The sequence below is a fragment of the Vipera ursinii genome (genome assembly GCF_947247035.1).
Source record: "Vipera ursinii genome assembly, chromosome: 3".
NCBI lineage: Eukaryota > Metazoa > Chordata > Lepidosauria > Squamata > Viperidae > Vipera > Vipera ursinii.
Window position 1 is genome coordinate 142333590 of NC_139516.1, and position 15676 is coordinate 142349265.

General features: G+C 38.9%; 1 protein-coding gene across 2 annotated transcripts; it reads left to right on the top strand.

Moving 5' to 3' along the window:
• Positions 1–3004: 3004 nt before the first annotated feature.
• On the top strand, positions 3005–13441 carry NQO2 (N-ribosyldihydronicotinamide:quinone dehydrogenase 2). 2 transcript variants are annotated; one of them, XM_083358406.1, is made up of 7 exons: positions 3005–3067; positions 4528–4600; positions 5539–5703; positions 6240–6370; positions 7191–7304; positions 10091–10192; positions 13135–13441. In XM_083358406.1, exons 2-7 carry the CDS (start codon positions 4594–4596, stop codon positions 13312–13314), a joined length of 699 nt encoding a protein of 232 aa, XP_083214532.1. In that variant the 5' UTR covers positions 3005–3067; positions 4528–4593; the 3' UTR covers positions 13315–13441. The 2 variants fall into 2 exon arrangements, with proteins under 2 accessions (XP_083214532.1, XP_083214531.1); XM_083358405.1 differs by lacking the exon at positions 3005–3067 and adding an exon at positions 3456–3638.
• The last annotated feature ends 2235 nt before the right edge of the window (positions 13442–15676 follow it).

The window sequence follows — 15676 nt, forward strand, 5'->3', positions numbered from 1 at the left end:
GAAGAAGAGACCAGTCATCAACATATCACTAAGCCGCTCCCTGCCAAAAGCCAAAAGCACCATCTAGCACAACAAAGCAATCTGGAGGACCTGGGTGAGACCTTTCCTTTTCTATTCCCCTAACTGCCTGCCTGTGGGACTTTTTTGAAAATTCTCTTCCCCCCCCTTTTTTTTTTGAGAAAACGGCTTCTCTATACCTGGGGGATCAACATTTCAAGCCTTAAAGTGTTGAAGGGAGGAAAAAAACAACCCAGCTGATTAAACACGGAAATTAAATAATCTCATTCTTATTTACTAAAAAGTTCCTATTTTGTGGGGATCTACTATCCTATTTTCTGTTTAAGTTGTGAACTAAGGAAAAAAGAATGGACTAACTATATAAAAGCTTTATATTAATTTGTGGGGGGGAAAGAACTTTACAACTTATTCTATATGCTACTGATGACATCCTGTGGCTAAACCTGGAATTGCAAGTAAACCTTTTGCTTATTTTGAGAGCCGAGAGCCGTCCTTGATATTATCTTTAAAGACAAGTGTGGGAACACCTGGCACTGAAAACAACCTCTAGAAACAATGGAGGTGGAAAATTACTGACTCTTATTAAAATAGCCTCCATGGAAGACTTAGCTGTAAACACTAACGAAATGGATGATTATATCCCACCACTTAACTACAAATTGATTTTGGACACAATTTTGGCTATAACTGAACAAATTAAAGCCAAACTGCATGATAAACCTGACAACTCAAAGCCACCAAACCAAACTTTGACCTTAAATGATGAACTGACAACCCAAAAACAAGCAGAAGTGGAAATCAATATTAAAATAGGAGACTTCAAAGAGCAACAAATGCAGCCTACAGAGAACTTCAAAGTCCAAACTCCAACTTTAACTACAAAACTTACAACTCAAAAAACAACAATACCCAAAGATAGCAACATTAAGAGCAAAGATATCAAAGGCCTCCAAATACAGTGTGTTGAGGATTCAGCTAATCAAGTGATAACAACATTGGCTACCACTTACTACCTAACCCAGATGGAAACGAACAAGATAAAGACCAGACTGAATTAATGACAATCATATCACAGCAAACATCAAAAACTCAGCTATTAAAGCAATACTTCAATGATTATAAAGGGGACATTAGCTTGGCAAAACTGTCATTTGGATGGTCTCTGTGGATTCAAATAAGAGGTGGAGGAAGAAAGGGAGACACATTGGAGAACTTAAAAGCACTAAGTTGGAAGCCTGATTGGCACAAAAAGAAGGCAAGAGTTAGATTTAAAGACCTAGACTTGTCTCTTTTTTTGGGATTTGTAAACACAGAACTTAAAAACTGTCTTTTGATGGACTAAGGGGAATCTTAAAAAAATATAAACTGATTCTATATTTAGGTTTTACATTTTTAAAGGAAAACAAAATTAAGCTTTTAGAATAAAACTTTGAATTATACAATAGAATTTAGAATTTTATAATAGAAGATAGTATTTTATTAAGTGTTGAATGGTTAAGATGAAATTTTTTTTAATAAACTGGTGATGTGTCAAGATGAAAATTAGATTTTACTGTTAAATCATAAGAATGATATGTAATGAACAATGTAAGTTTTGTAGACAAGAGAATTATTCTTTACTGAAATAGGGAATTGTAGGTTACCCAAAAAGTAAGCTCTTTTCTGCATATCATAGGCTACCTTAATTTATATTGCAATTAGGTAAAACTTAAAAACAGGATTTTGATGTGTATTAGTCTAACTATATTGAAAACTTTGTTATTTGATTAGCTCATAACTAGAACTGTATTAACTTAATTACTTTGACTATGTGAAAATTAAGGGAATCAGAGGGAATTTTTATTGATGCAACCTGAACTATCTACAAACAACTTGTTATTTGCTACTTTGGACTACCCAACCACTATATTGCTTCACAAATATATGTATATATCCCAACCCCTACCCTTAACCTTTCCTCTACCCTATTCCAAGTCCCCTTTCCCCTACCTTCTTTATTAACCCTATAAAACTAATAAAAAATTTTTTCAAAAAAAGGAAGGCATGAGCTCACAAAAAGCCAATCGCTATTCTCAACCTGCCCTCATCTCTTATATGTCCACAACTCCAGGAGTTGTGTGTGTGCCATCATTGGAGATTTTGAAAAGGCTAGCCAGCCCTTGATTGGGATGGCCTGAAAATTCCTGCTCTGCAATGGGCATTTGACTAGTATCTCCCCAAGGCCCTTTCTCATCCTGATTCCATGATTGTAAGGGTTGTATTGCTCATGCAATAGTTCTAAACATTGGAAACATTAATTAATAATCAAGTTCTGAATATCTAATTATTTGGAAAACAGTAAGAAGGCAGTCTCCACTTCCTCATACACAAGAGGCTCTGAATAATTTTCTATGCATATTTACTTAATCATAAGACCCAGTGAAAATTAGCAGTTATCAATAACACATTAATTCAGTTAATTGTTCTGTGGTTTATCAAATTAAAGCAATACCATACATACTGAATCATGTTAACAGCACTAGGTTGGTTTGCACAGTACACTGAACCATAAATTATCCAAATATATTTTAGCTTAGCATGTTGTGTGAACTCAGCTACCCTAGTTTGCTGGGACTTCACTATGTTGTGCACATCAAATGGATTCCCACCACACACTAATCCATGCATGATCACAGTCTTTTCGTTCAATTTGTCATGTGAACCCAATCGATATCGGCTGTACGAGGTTTCTATCTACGGCACTTGCTATTCAACAGAAATCTCATTTTAATTGAAACACCCCTTTTCCCTCTCTCCAGTACTGTCTCAGACTGGAAAACTGCAATTCAGATACGGATGAAAACGCAATTAAATTCACAACGGCGAAGACAATCAATCACACGCTCCAAATCATATAATTGTGAGAAGTAACTAAGAAAGGGGCGGACCCACCACCCCGTTTTTTAAATTGCCAGGCACTACTAGTCGCACTAACTATATCGATCCTGTTTTGCTTAGCCTTAGGTGATTTGATCCTATCCTGTCCGCCTGGTTACTGTGCTGTTTTCAGGTACGATCTTCTCCTTTCCAACTTTTTAATAAGAATTTTGATTATATTCTATTGTTAGGTTTTTATTAATATTCCAGTACGAGTTTCAAGTAAGGAAACCGGCTTGCAAAAGAAGAAGAAAGAAAATCCACGTAAAGTTTACAGTTTGAGAAGTCTGGAAATAATATAAAAGGGGAACCCTAAACTGTCCTTTTTACTAAAACTTACTGTAGTTCATCCAAATATCTTGGACCGCCCCGTAGCCCACTCGTACATGCTGTCTTATTCAGAAATTAATTATCATTTACTAACACTTATTTTGATCCGTGAATTAGCTGGGCTAATAATAGTCAACGCGGGTTTATTTCGAACGACCGGAAGTAGAAGGCTAGCTGCCTGGAAGTAAAGTCACGGACGGAGCTTACTCCTGAGTAAGCGGTGCAATACAGTATAAAATGGTACTGCTAATGTGCTTCCTTGTGGGAATCCGAAATCCTCCGTTACGGTACAGGTGTTAATTCTCAAAAGCCACTCAGCGTGCTTAAGGCACGTTGCGGTAAAGTGCTGTAAGGCAAAACTGCATAATCGTAAAGTGAGTGAAAATGTTTTACACTTTGAAAGGTTTTTTTTAATGTTTATGTTCTGATAGGCTGATTAGTTTCCTTTTCTTGAACTTGCATTCAAGGCTGTGGCAGATTGGTCCGCATCTCTTCCAATAAACAAACTATTTCTTTAGATGTTGTGTGCCTTAGGTATAATGGACAGGTGAGGGTGTGTGAATTTATTATGAATATAAACCAGGGGTCTTCAAACTTGGCCCTTTTATGACTTGTGGACTTCAACTCCCAGAATGCTGGCTGAGGAATTCTGGGAGTTGAAGTCCACAAGTCATAAAAGGGCCATGATATAAACCAATAGTCTACTGAGCTTACTCCTGCTTAGTTTGAGACCATGTGTCTCAGGGAGTGTGATTGATAGCTAGCATTGTCCTGGTTTTTCTTACTCTAATAGTTGCAGCAACTTAAGTGTTAGATGTTTCACTTCTGTTAAACTGCGATTGACCCAAAACCTTTGACAGAACTCCATAAGATTGTGTCTTTGATCCTTAGTTCAAAACAGAACTAATTTCCTGAGAATCCACATCCCTATGGCTTCAAATAGCAGCAAACTCTCATTCTCCTTTTTCCAGGTGTTGGGTGCTAGGGTAGTCCAGAGATCTCAAGAAACTGAACCTACTTTGCTTTGCTTTGGGACTTGGATAGGAATGAGAGAGAGGGAATTAAAACCTGCTTCTTTTTCTACTGCCAAGAGCTATTAAGCTAGAATATTTCTGCTGATGCTTTTGTGCTTAAGTTTGTGTGTCTATTGTTTTTTTTTCTGTGGTTCTCATTATTAGTTCACCAAGATGGGCAGCTTCAAGTAATATTTGTTTTTGAAAACCAAGGAAAGAAATTTAGTATCTATCTTTCTTTTTGTAACAGTCCTGACAAGAATCTTTCAAAACCACATTTTCTCAACTGCGACAAACTTGCAGGGTATTGAAAAAAATGTCAGGTAAGTTGTACTTTTATCATCTTTCTATCAAAGGAGAATTAAGAGGTCCCCCAAGATTCCCCATTTTCCATAGGGATACCCAACTAGACTGGTAGACAGAGATATTTAGAAAGTACTATGGATGTTCTCTCCAAATGGTCATTGTGTGTTTGTGGTGGGGAGGAGGGGTGATATTTACAAATTTCAGCCATCTAATATTTTTATTTCCTAAAATGCCATGGGGTCTAGGAGGAGTCCAAAAGCCTTTAGGAAGATAAAGGTGCAGTAAGCCATCTTTCCATTTTGTTTTTTTAAAGAAATGATAAGAGGAAATGTTAGCTGGGTCAGGGAACAGCAGAGATGGTGGTATCAATGGGTAACAAACAGATTGCCTTGTTTCATATTTAAAAATATTATATTTAAAGAATCCTGGCTAGAAACTATATGAAATGGCCCTGGGCCAATCACTGCTAACTCAGTCTGACACCAAAAGGTTGCTGTGGGATAAAATTAGGATAGGAAGAGCTACCTCCAGCCAATTTGGTGTAATGGTTGAGGCATCGGCATATAAATTGGGAGATTGTGAGTTCTAGGCCGGCGTTAGACACAAAATGCCTAAGTAGCCTTGGTCCAGTCACTCAATTCCAGCACTAGGGAGCAGGTAATGGCAAACACTTCCTAAATCTTGCTAAGAAGATGACAGGACATTGTCCATATAGCTACCAGGAGTTAAGATTGACACAAAAGCATTAAAAAATCTACCTTGGTCTGACTGATAAAAAGATAAAATAAAAGAATAAGGATGATTATTTTTTTAAAAAAAGCAGTTACGGGCTTCTAAATGTTCAAACTGGAATGCTGTTGCTGATTGCAGAAAATCTTCTCACCTTGATTTTTATCTGCCTCTGGAATTCCTATTTTAAGTAAATATTGCTTTTCTTCATCTTTTTAAACATTAGGGAAAGAAGTATTGATTGTCTATGCACACCAAGAGCCCAAATCTCTAAATGGTTCGTTTAAAACCTTGACAGTGGAAGAACTGAAGAAGCAAGGCTGTACTGTCACTGTTTCAGACTTGTATGAAATGCAATTTGAGCCAAGAACAACTAGGAAAGATATAGTTGGTAGGTGCCATTGATGAGGTAGAAGTACATTTGTGGTTTGTATTTCCAAGAAACTGTCCCAAGAATACATTTTACTGAGATACAAGAATTGTATATGGAAAAAAATGTGTTTGTTAGCCAAATCAATTTTACAGTAGGTAAAATTAATAAGGTGATGACTTGAGTGAAGGATGGATAGGTCATGAACAAAGATTTCAGGAGTTTTCCAACAGCATCCTTTGACTCGAATTGTTTAACAATAACAGCAACAAAACACTTTCCCATTCCTTCCAAATACTACTGCTGAAATGAAGAAAATGAGGGGTAAACAGAAGTCTTTTTGCTCAGGCTGTGAGTTCTAATATCCAAACTAATCTGAGGGCTGTTAGACTTCTAAAAAGATACTGATTTTCCTGCATCCTCCGTTCCTTTAAGATTTTACATGATATTTTGTGATCTGAGTTAAATCTAAGTGAAAGATGACAGAGATCCTATGCTAAAAAAAGATGGGATGGTAACTTCAAATGCAACTAGATTGTGTCATGTTGTGCCCATAGGTGAATTATACAATCCTGATAATTTTAATTACGGAACTGAAGCCTGGAAAGCTTATGAAAATGGATGTCTGACTGAAGATTTGATTGAGGAGCAAAAGAAAGTGAACAAAGCCGACTTGGTGATTTTCCAGGTCATTATTTTTTCAAAAGCTTGTTTATGTGAGATTTCTGGTGCTGGATCAAATTGGTTTAAGAGTTTGGAACATGTTGATATAACTTTGGAATTTAAAGAAATTTTAGGTTTGTGCTTGCTTTGGTTTGATCATATCATTTAAGAACTTTTCAAATATTATCCCTTACACTTTGGTCCAATAGTTGCTGGTGAGTGTAGTATGTTCTTCAACATTCTGAACTAGCTGTCCTCCAGATGTGTTGAAGTCCATCTTCCATTTCTACCATTCAACCTGGGGTCAAGTTAGTTGGGATAAGAGAATGTCTACATGCAGTTCAATAGATTCATCTATTTTGATTAACTTTCCCAATTCTGTGCTTTGTATATAAATCTGGTTTTGTTTTAGAATAAAGGCAGATATTTTTAATTTTAATTATTATTGAACAAGTAAGAAAAATGATTGCTTCAGATGATGTAGATCAGGGATGGGAAACTATGGCCTTTTTATGACTTGTGGACCAACTCCAAGAATTCCTGAGCCAGCCATGTGGAGTTGAAGTCCACAAGTCATAAAGGTGCCATAGTTCCCCATCTCTGATGTAGATAAAAACATTTGCTGAAGGGATATATCTGACCTTTGGTGTGTGTTGCCAATCACTATACTGATCTAGAAGGATCCATGTTAGAGGGACAACGTTGTAATAATAATTGCAGACTTTGTTAATTTATACTTATTTGCAATATGTCCTGCTTGATTGTTGCCTTTCTGAAAAGGTTGGTGTTTATGGATATTTTAAAGCCAAATATATTATTCCTTTCTCTCTTGTAATCCTATCTAGTTTCCTTTATATTGGTTCAGCATGCCAGCCATCCTGAAGGGCTGGATGGACAGAGTCTTAGTCCAAGGATTTGCTCATGATTTCCCAAAGTGTTATGATTCTGGTTTACTCAAGGTAGGTGGGCTATAAGTATACATTAAACTAAGATTTTACTGACAATATCTTGCCTTTGTATCTGTACTGAAGAGAGTTAACAAAGTATAAGTAAGGAACCAAATAAAAATAGAAGATATAGTAATAGAAACCCTTTGACTATGGAATGTATTTCACAAACAGAATGGTCACAAATATCAACCTCACTGCAAACCAAGCAAGGTCAGTCATCTCTAGGTAAAGCATCTAGGTGGTGTTTTTCAAACTTGGCAACTTTAAGATGTGTGGACTTCAACTCCCAGAATTAAATTTTCATGTAATCTACCTCTGAAGGTAGATTACATGAATATTTAATAGCAAAGGAATTTCATCAGTGTTACACAAAACGTTTATACTAAATATGACAATTTCTCTCTTTAAAGTCTTATAAAGCTTCTGGAAATTTATTTTAAGGTTGATAAACTTCATTAATAACTCTCTGTGGCACCAAATTCCTTTTAAATCTAGCAAATCCTCAAAAATTGTTCATGATGATTATTCATGTGTCACAACACTCTGCTAAAACTGCATGATATGAAGTGTAAACTTCTTACCTACAGGATCTTGGTAGTCGATATAGCCAGCCAGTTGTAGCCTTTCTTTACAAATGTGCTGTTTTCATTAGCAATGCTCAGGTTTTTTAGAAATTGGCAGCTTTGAAAGGAATTTTGAAAAGCAATAGATTTATAATAAATGTTTTCATTATTTTTGGCTGATATTTCCTAAGATCATGAATCAGTACAATGTCAAAAATTTGCTATGCCAGGGCTTTTGAACTTTTTCACCCATTGTACCACTTTTACGATATGGCAACATCTGAGTACCAACAGTCACCTAGCAAGGTGTCAAAAACTTGATGACCAAAAAAAAAAAGGAAAAAATAAGTACAGGTAGTCCTCGACTTACATGAGTTTACTTAGTGACTGTTCGAACTCACAATGGCACTGAAAAAAGTGCCCCCCCAAGCCACAGCCGAGCAAGACATCTGCCTGCCCGCCTAACGGCGCTCTTCCTCCTGTCCAAGATTTTCATAGTTGTGAGCATTTCTTTTTTATTGTTGTTTAGAATTTTATTTTTATGTACAGAAAAACTGACACATCTATCCAAGCTTGCTGGCCAGCTCTTAGCCTTGGGTTTTCAAGTTTAGTAATCCAAGCGACTAATTTGGGACCCAGGATGTCCCCACCCCAGTGATGATGAATCTCAACGGGGTCTACGTCGTGTGCGATCACCACCAGCTGAGCCTTCTTGTTCTCCACCAAGGTCGTGACCCGTGTTGACACCTGCTCTCAGCACAGGCGGCCTTTTGGTTGGAACATCGCTCTTCCCCGCAGCTTTCTGCTCTGCCCGGGCCAACAGTCTCTGCTTTTTCTCTTGCTTGGTCTCAGGCCTGTATTTGTGAGCCAGCTTCAGAAGCTGAGTCGCTGAAGAGAAAGACATTAAATTAGAGCCGGAGGATTTCTTTGCCAGTTCAGCGGGGGTGGGGTGGGGTGGTGTTTGGTTTTTATTCCCCCCCCCCTTGCTGGGTGGTTGCAGCAGGTTTTGGTTACTTCACATGACCCTGGGACACTGTGACCATCATAAATATGAATCAGTTGCCAAGCATCTGAATGTAAATGACAAGACCCTGGAGACGCTGCAGCATTCCAGCCGATCAGTGCTTCTTCTGGGCTTAGCAGAAGCATCAGAATCGGCACTGAGCTCCAGCTAGAGCCTGGCGCTGATCCTGGTGCTTCCGCTTAGCCCTGCAGCTCCAGCCATCTCTCGCTCAGGCTTGTACGGTGCTGCTACTGGTTCAGCTCATTCCCCTCCCCCACTAGCACTTTTCTAGGATAGTCGCATACCGCCTGCTACGTGCCAATGTACCACAGGTGGTACCCGTACCACTGGTTGAAAAGGCCTGTGCTATGCCACTAGAATCTGTGAATCTGTGGCAAATTAAAGATCTCAAAAATTTAACTGCGTGAAAAATTGGCTTCAAAATAAAGAACTTGAAAAAAAAGACCTATAATAAAGAAATGTATTTCAGATGCACTCAATGTGTAATTAACATATTAACCTGAGTTCACCTATGGAAACTTGTAACCTGTTAGTGAAGTTTGGCCCAATTGGCAGTCAATTGGCTGGCCTTGTGGATGGTTGTTTATGGAGTGTTGCTAAAGTACTAATTGTATAGCTCTATCAATTCAGGATTTTAAACTGGCCTTTAAAGCCTTATTTCATATTTTTAAAACATAATGCAGCTTTCTGAAATGCTTTCTAATTTATTCTAAAGGATACTGTTCTATTGTTTTCTTAATCACATTGCAATGTAACTTTGTTGTGGTTTAAGCTGTATTATGTACGTATGTTGCACTGTGGGGGCTTTGGTTTGAGTATTAATTTAGAACACACATGTCAAACACAAGGCCTGGGGGCCAGATCCGGCCCGCGAAGTGGTTTCATCTGGCCCGCGAAGCCATCCTGGAAACAGTGAGGGAACGGCCCCCACTGCCTTGGCCCTGGCCCAGAGACCCTCCTTCTGCCAGAGACCCTCAGATCTGTCCCACTCCTGCCCGGGTCCCCATAGGCACCCTTGATGCGAACGATGTAGAGCTGGCCATGCCCACCCAAGTAGGCCATACGCACTCTAGCCACGTCCACCCAGTAGGCCACGCCCACCCTGGCCATACCCACCCGGCCCCTTGAGGGCAACCGCAATGCTGATGCGGCCCTCAATGAAATTGAGTTTGACACCCCTGATTTAGAATATATGTGTTCCCTTCCAGAATAAATTAGCTTTACTTTCATTTACCACTGGAGGAGACGAAGAGATGTATTCAAGGAGAGGACCCAGTGATAATATTCGTTACCTTCTTTGGCCCATGCAGGTAAGTGGAGACTAAATGCAAATGCTGGCTCAGAGTTGGCTTTGGGAGAATTAGGTAGGCACTGAATTCCTCTTTCAGTTTTTCAGGAGATCTCAGTCAGCCAGTTATAGCAAGCACACTGTGCAGCTAACTGATACAAGTATTCAGCTGTGCTTACCACTGGACAGACTTTCTGTTCTCCCCAACCAACCGGTGTCTTCTCTTATTCTTGCTTTGTGGTCTTCCTCAAGGTGGTGCTTTTTGGTTCTGTTGGGACTGCAGCTTCTACATTTTCCAGCTACCAATCTCTGAATAAGAATCCAAGAAATATGGACTCATCCTTCATGAATGAGTAGTTAAGTACAAGCAAAAGCAGCAGTCCCACTTTCCCTCTTTATCAGGGGTCCCCAACCTATGGTCCACTGCCCGGTACTGTGGACCATGGCTTGTTGGCCACCGGGCCGCGGGAATAACTGACAAGTCTCCCCACTCATGGTAGTGCCGCCGCACAGGCACTAGTGGCTCCATTTGCACTAGCACTGCCACCAGCATCACACTGGTGCCAGTGGCCTGTTTATGCATATGCGCAGGTGCCAGCGGCCTGTTTGCACAGGTGTGTGTGGCCCATTTGTGCGTACGTGTGTGCTAGCGCTGCCGTGTGCGCGCACATTTCCCTGCTCCACCCTTTCCTTCCAGGCCGCCAAGTTGGAAAGGTTGGGGAGCTCTGCTCTATATGACTAGGGCTTCAAAACATAATGGGGGGAATCTTTTGACACTGGCTTTTTTTTTATTTTGCCCACATCATGAAGAATAACATGATCAGTAAACAGCCAATATCCTTTTATGTTTCTAAATATGTTGTTTTTGCCAATGACCTTCCCAAAGCAGAATTGAGAATGTAAAAAAAAAATCATGTTAGCATTAGTGTTTTAGAGATATATGTCATATGCATATACCTAAGACAGGGGTAGGCAACCTTGGCTCTTTTATGACTCATGGACTTCAACTCCCAGAATTCCTGAGCCAGCCATGCTGAGGAGAAATGGAGAGGTTTCCAAGCTGAGCCATCCTGGCTCAGGAATTCTGGGAGTTGAAGTCCACGAGTCATAAAAGAGCCAAGGTTGCCTACCCCTGACCTAAGAGAACTGAGCTAGGAAGCCCTTCAGAACAAATCCTTTTCCTTTTTCTTTCCTCAAACTTTCCTTCTTGCTTACATGGAATATGAAGGCTGGCCAGTATATAGCCATTGATTTAGGGAGACAGGAGTTGGCTAAATAAAGTTCAGTTTCTTGGCCTTTAATAGGGATGGGCAAAACATCCCAAGTTCATAGACGTCTCCCAACTGTGCTCCAATAATTCTAGAAGTGTTTCAAGCTCAAAAAAAAGCCAAGAGCCTTGGTGGAGCAGTGGGCTAATGCCTCCTTAAGTAACACCAGCTGCCTGTAATTAGTGCAGGTTCGAGTCCCACCAGGCTCAAGGTTGACTCAGCCTTCCATCCTTCCGAGGTAGGTAAAATGAGGACCCAAATTGTTGGGGGCAATAAGCTGACTTTGTAAAAATGCTGCTGGGGGGGGGGGGCGAAAGCCCTAATAAGCAGGCATATACATAGAATGAAGGCTATTGCTAAGCACATTTGATTTGTGCTTAAATTGTAAGCCGCCCTGAGTCTTCGGAGAAGGGCGGGATATAAATGGGATTAAAATAAAATAAATAAATAAAATAAAAAAGGTGTCCAGATTAGTGCTCAGAACACTTCTGCAATGGTGGGAATAGAACTGGAGCACTGTCTGAGAACTGAATAGGGAGTTTTATAGTTGAATTGGGTCGTTTTGAACTCGGAAGGTTTTCAATTCAGTTCAGTCTGCATTAGTTGCTGGATTACATCTGCTTTTAGTCTTAGCTGGCACGGCCAGTTACCAGGACTAATGGATGTTATAGAACAATGACACTTCAATAGTCTTCCTTCTCTTCCATAAGCTAACGTATTGATGAAAGTTTAAAATTTGATTGTGTATTTGTTTTTAATGACAAGTTTAGAGAGTTCTAAATCACTCATATTTGGTTGATTGGAATGGTTTATAAGCTATCTAAGGGTGTAAGTAAGCAAGCAGGTGGATAAATGGGTGGATAGATTTTATTTTTTTATTTTTTATTTTAATTCCATTTATATCCCGCCCTTCTCCAAAGACTCAGGGCGGCTTACAAGCTTAGCAGTAGCCTTCATTCTATGTATATGCCTGCTTATTAGGGCTTTCACACACACCCCAAGCGGCATTATTACAAAGTCAGCTTAATTGCCCCCAACAATCTGGGTCCTCATTTTACCTACCTCGGAAGGATGGAAGGCTGAGTCAACCTTGAGCCTGATGGGATGCGAACCTGCACTAATTGCAGGCAGCTGGTGTTACTTAAGGAGGCATTAGCCCACTGCTCCACCAAGGCTCCAAGATGATTCAGTCAGACCTGATAAAGTTGCAAACTCTTAATTGTCCTAAGCCTGCATTCTTCATGTGGTTGAGAAGCATCATGAACCTGCGGTATCTATGTTGTCCATAAGAGCTGTATAAAAATTCATTGGAATAGCCATAATAGGATAATTGCTTGGACAAATATACCAGGGAATAGGGTTCACTTGGCCTATTGACCAATATGTGTGAAGTGGAATTCCAAATACTTATATTTATCTTTAAAGCCTTCACTTATCTGGGACTGGAATTCTTAAATTTGTAAGTTTGCTGCCATACAAACCTATAAATGTATTGGAACTCTGTGCTTATTTACTTATGTATTTATTCATTCATTCATTCATTCATTCTGGCTCCCTCTTGCAACTTTGCTAGAAAGCTGCTATATATTCAACTTTACAATATTACTATTTTTTTTAAAAAACTGCATCAACCATGGTCTAATCACAGGCCAAACATTATGATTTTTACTGTGTCTCTTTCTTTTTTAAATTACAGCATGGAATCCTACACTTCTGTGGGTTCAGTGTACTCTCCCCTCAGATCTGCTTTGCCCCCGAGTATGTGACAGAAGAGAAAAGAGAACAGATGTTGACTTCATGGCTCGAACGGCTGCAAACCATTTGGGAGGAGAAACCTATTAATTGTGTGCCGGAATGGTACTTTGGGGACATTTGAAAATGGAGCAGGGAGATAAATGCAAAAAGATGAAAGTATTTTCTGAAACTTTGACCCACAAATATATGTTTCTGTAATTTCCCTAACCATCTTGGGCTGTACAGAGCCAATTAATTAAATTAAATTGGAGACTGGGTATCTTGTCTTATTTTCCCGCCCATTTTCTTGGCATCAAGACTAAGGCAGAAAATCAAGAGCCCTTATAGACAATTTGCACGATCAGGAAAAACGAATGTATGATTTATGGTTTTGATGATTGGACAGGACAGATTGTAGAAAGAAGAACCTTATGTTGTAACCGTAGAATAAGAGATAAATGTATAATTTACTTAAAACTGCTGTAAATAAGATTGGAAGGTATTTATGTCTTCTATTTTATTTTTTTTCCTTTTGTTTTTTTTTCTCCTTTCTTGCACTTTTAGCTTTCTCTTTTTTCTCTTTTCTTTTTTCTTACTTTATATTTGTTTTCATTGTTTTTAATCTACCCTTTAAAAACATATTAAAGAAAAAGAATAATGCAGCAACTTTGTGATAGTGAAAGTTAACTGCATTTTTAGATTATTAATGGGACACACCAATAAATATTTCTATTGAATCATTCTATTCATCCCCACACCATATCATACCCCTTCTCAATCTTAGAATTTCCTGATATGTTGCATCAGAAGTTTGATTAACCACAATTGGATTAATCATGTTGGATGGTGTAATGGGATTAATAAGTCAACGCAGTGGTAAGAATAGAGAAAGACTAAGGTAAATGGATTTCATTGAATCCTAGCCCCTGGTCACTTGCCTAGCAGAAGGTGAACTGGGTAAGATTTTCAGCAATTTGAAATACAAAATATAGAATTTTGAAAGTACTTAGGTCTCCATCCCAGTCGGTGGACATCCAGCCCCAGTTTGAAAATCTCCACTCAAAAGGGAGCCTGCTAGGATCCTTTCTTCTTTAGTTTGGGAAATATGAATTTTGCAGATAATTTTATAAAATGGGTAAAATCAATTTATACTTCAAAGAAACCACAAATAATTGTTACTGGGTATCTAGTAAAATCATGTGAGATAAAAAGGAACAAAACAAGGCTGGCCATTGTTCCCTCTTCCATTTATTTTGGTTCTTGAAATACCGAATAGAGACATAAGACAGGATGAGATACTTTGGGAGGAAAGATTTTAAAAATAGATTTTAAAATAGACTTATAAATCAAGGGCTTTTGCAGATGACTTGTTATTGGGTCTAGAACAGGCATGTCAAACTCATGTCACATGACGTCGCGCAACATATCTCGACTTTTTCCCCATTGCTGGCACTGAGGAAGGTGCGGTTTCGTTGTGATACATCCAGCCTGTGGGCCGGCAGTTTGACATGCCTGGTCTAGAAGATCCTTTAAAGGGATTTCAAACAATAAGCAAAAGAATTTGGATTCATTAGCAGGTTTTAACAATAATAATCATAGATGTTAACAAAAAATATGAAAATACAAGATCAAACAAAATTGATAAAATAGGCTTTAAGATTGAGAAAAAGGCAGAATAGTTGAATATCACTATGAAAAATATGAATTGTATATTATTCCAAAATAGTTACGTAAAGGTAAAGGTTCCCCCGCACATGCGTGCTAGTCGTTTCCGACTCTAGGGGCCGGTGCTCATCTCCGTTTCAAAGCCGAAGAGCCAGCGCTTGTCCGAGGACATCTCCATGGTCATGTGGCCGGCATGACTAGACGCCAAAGGCGCATGGAACGCTGTAAACTTCCCACCGTAGTGGTCCCTATTTTTCTACTGCATTTTTACGTGCTTTCGAACTGCTAGGTTGGCAGAAGCTGGGACGAGTAACAGGCGCTCACTCTGTTACGCGGCACTCGGGATTCAACTGCCAAACTGCCGACCTTCTGATCGACAAGCTCAGCGTCCTAACCCACTGAGCCACCGCGTCCCTATAGTTACCTTAAGACATGGAATGAAATTTTAAAAAATACATTAAGAGAAAATAAAATTTTCATTACTGCGAGGAATTTCTGTGATTAAGTTGAATGTTTTACCTAGAATGTTATTTTTGTTTCAAACAATACCTGTTTTGAAAATTGATGCATTAAACAATGGCAAAAGGCAAATATAAATTTGTAGGGCAATTCTAAATTTGTTATGGCAGGAAAAATCCACAAATTAAATATAAGGTGTTACAACTTGATTTGAGAATGGCCTTGGATGCAAGTAAAACCTTTATTAGAGATTATTTTATAAAACATAAATAACTCAAGAAGAGGAGGCAAAGGAAAACCCAAATATTTTGGATGAGATCAAAAGAAAAGATTAAAGAAACTTCCAGAGAAAGTAAATATCTCTTTAACAAATTAAGCTT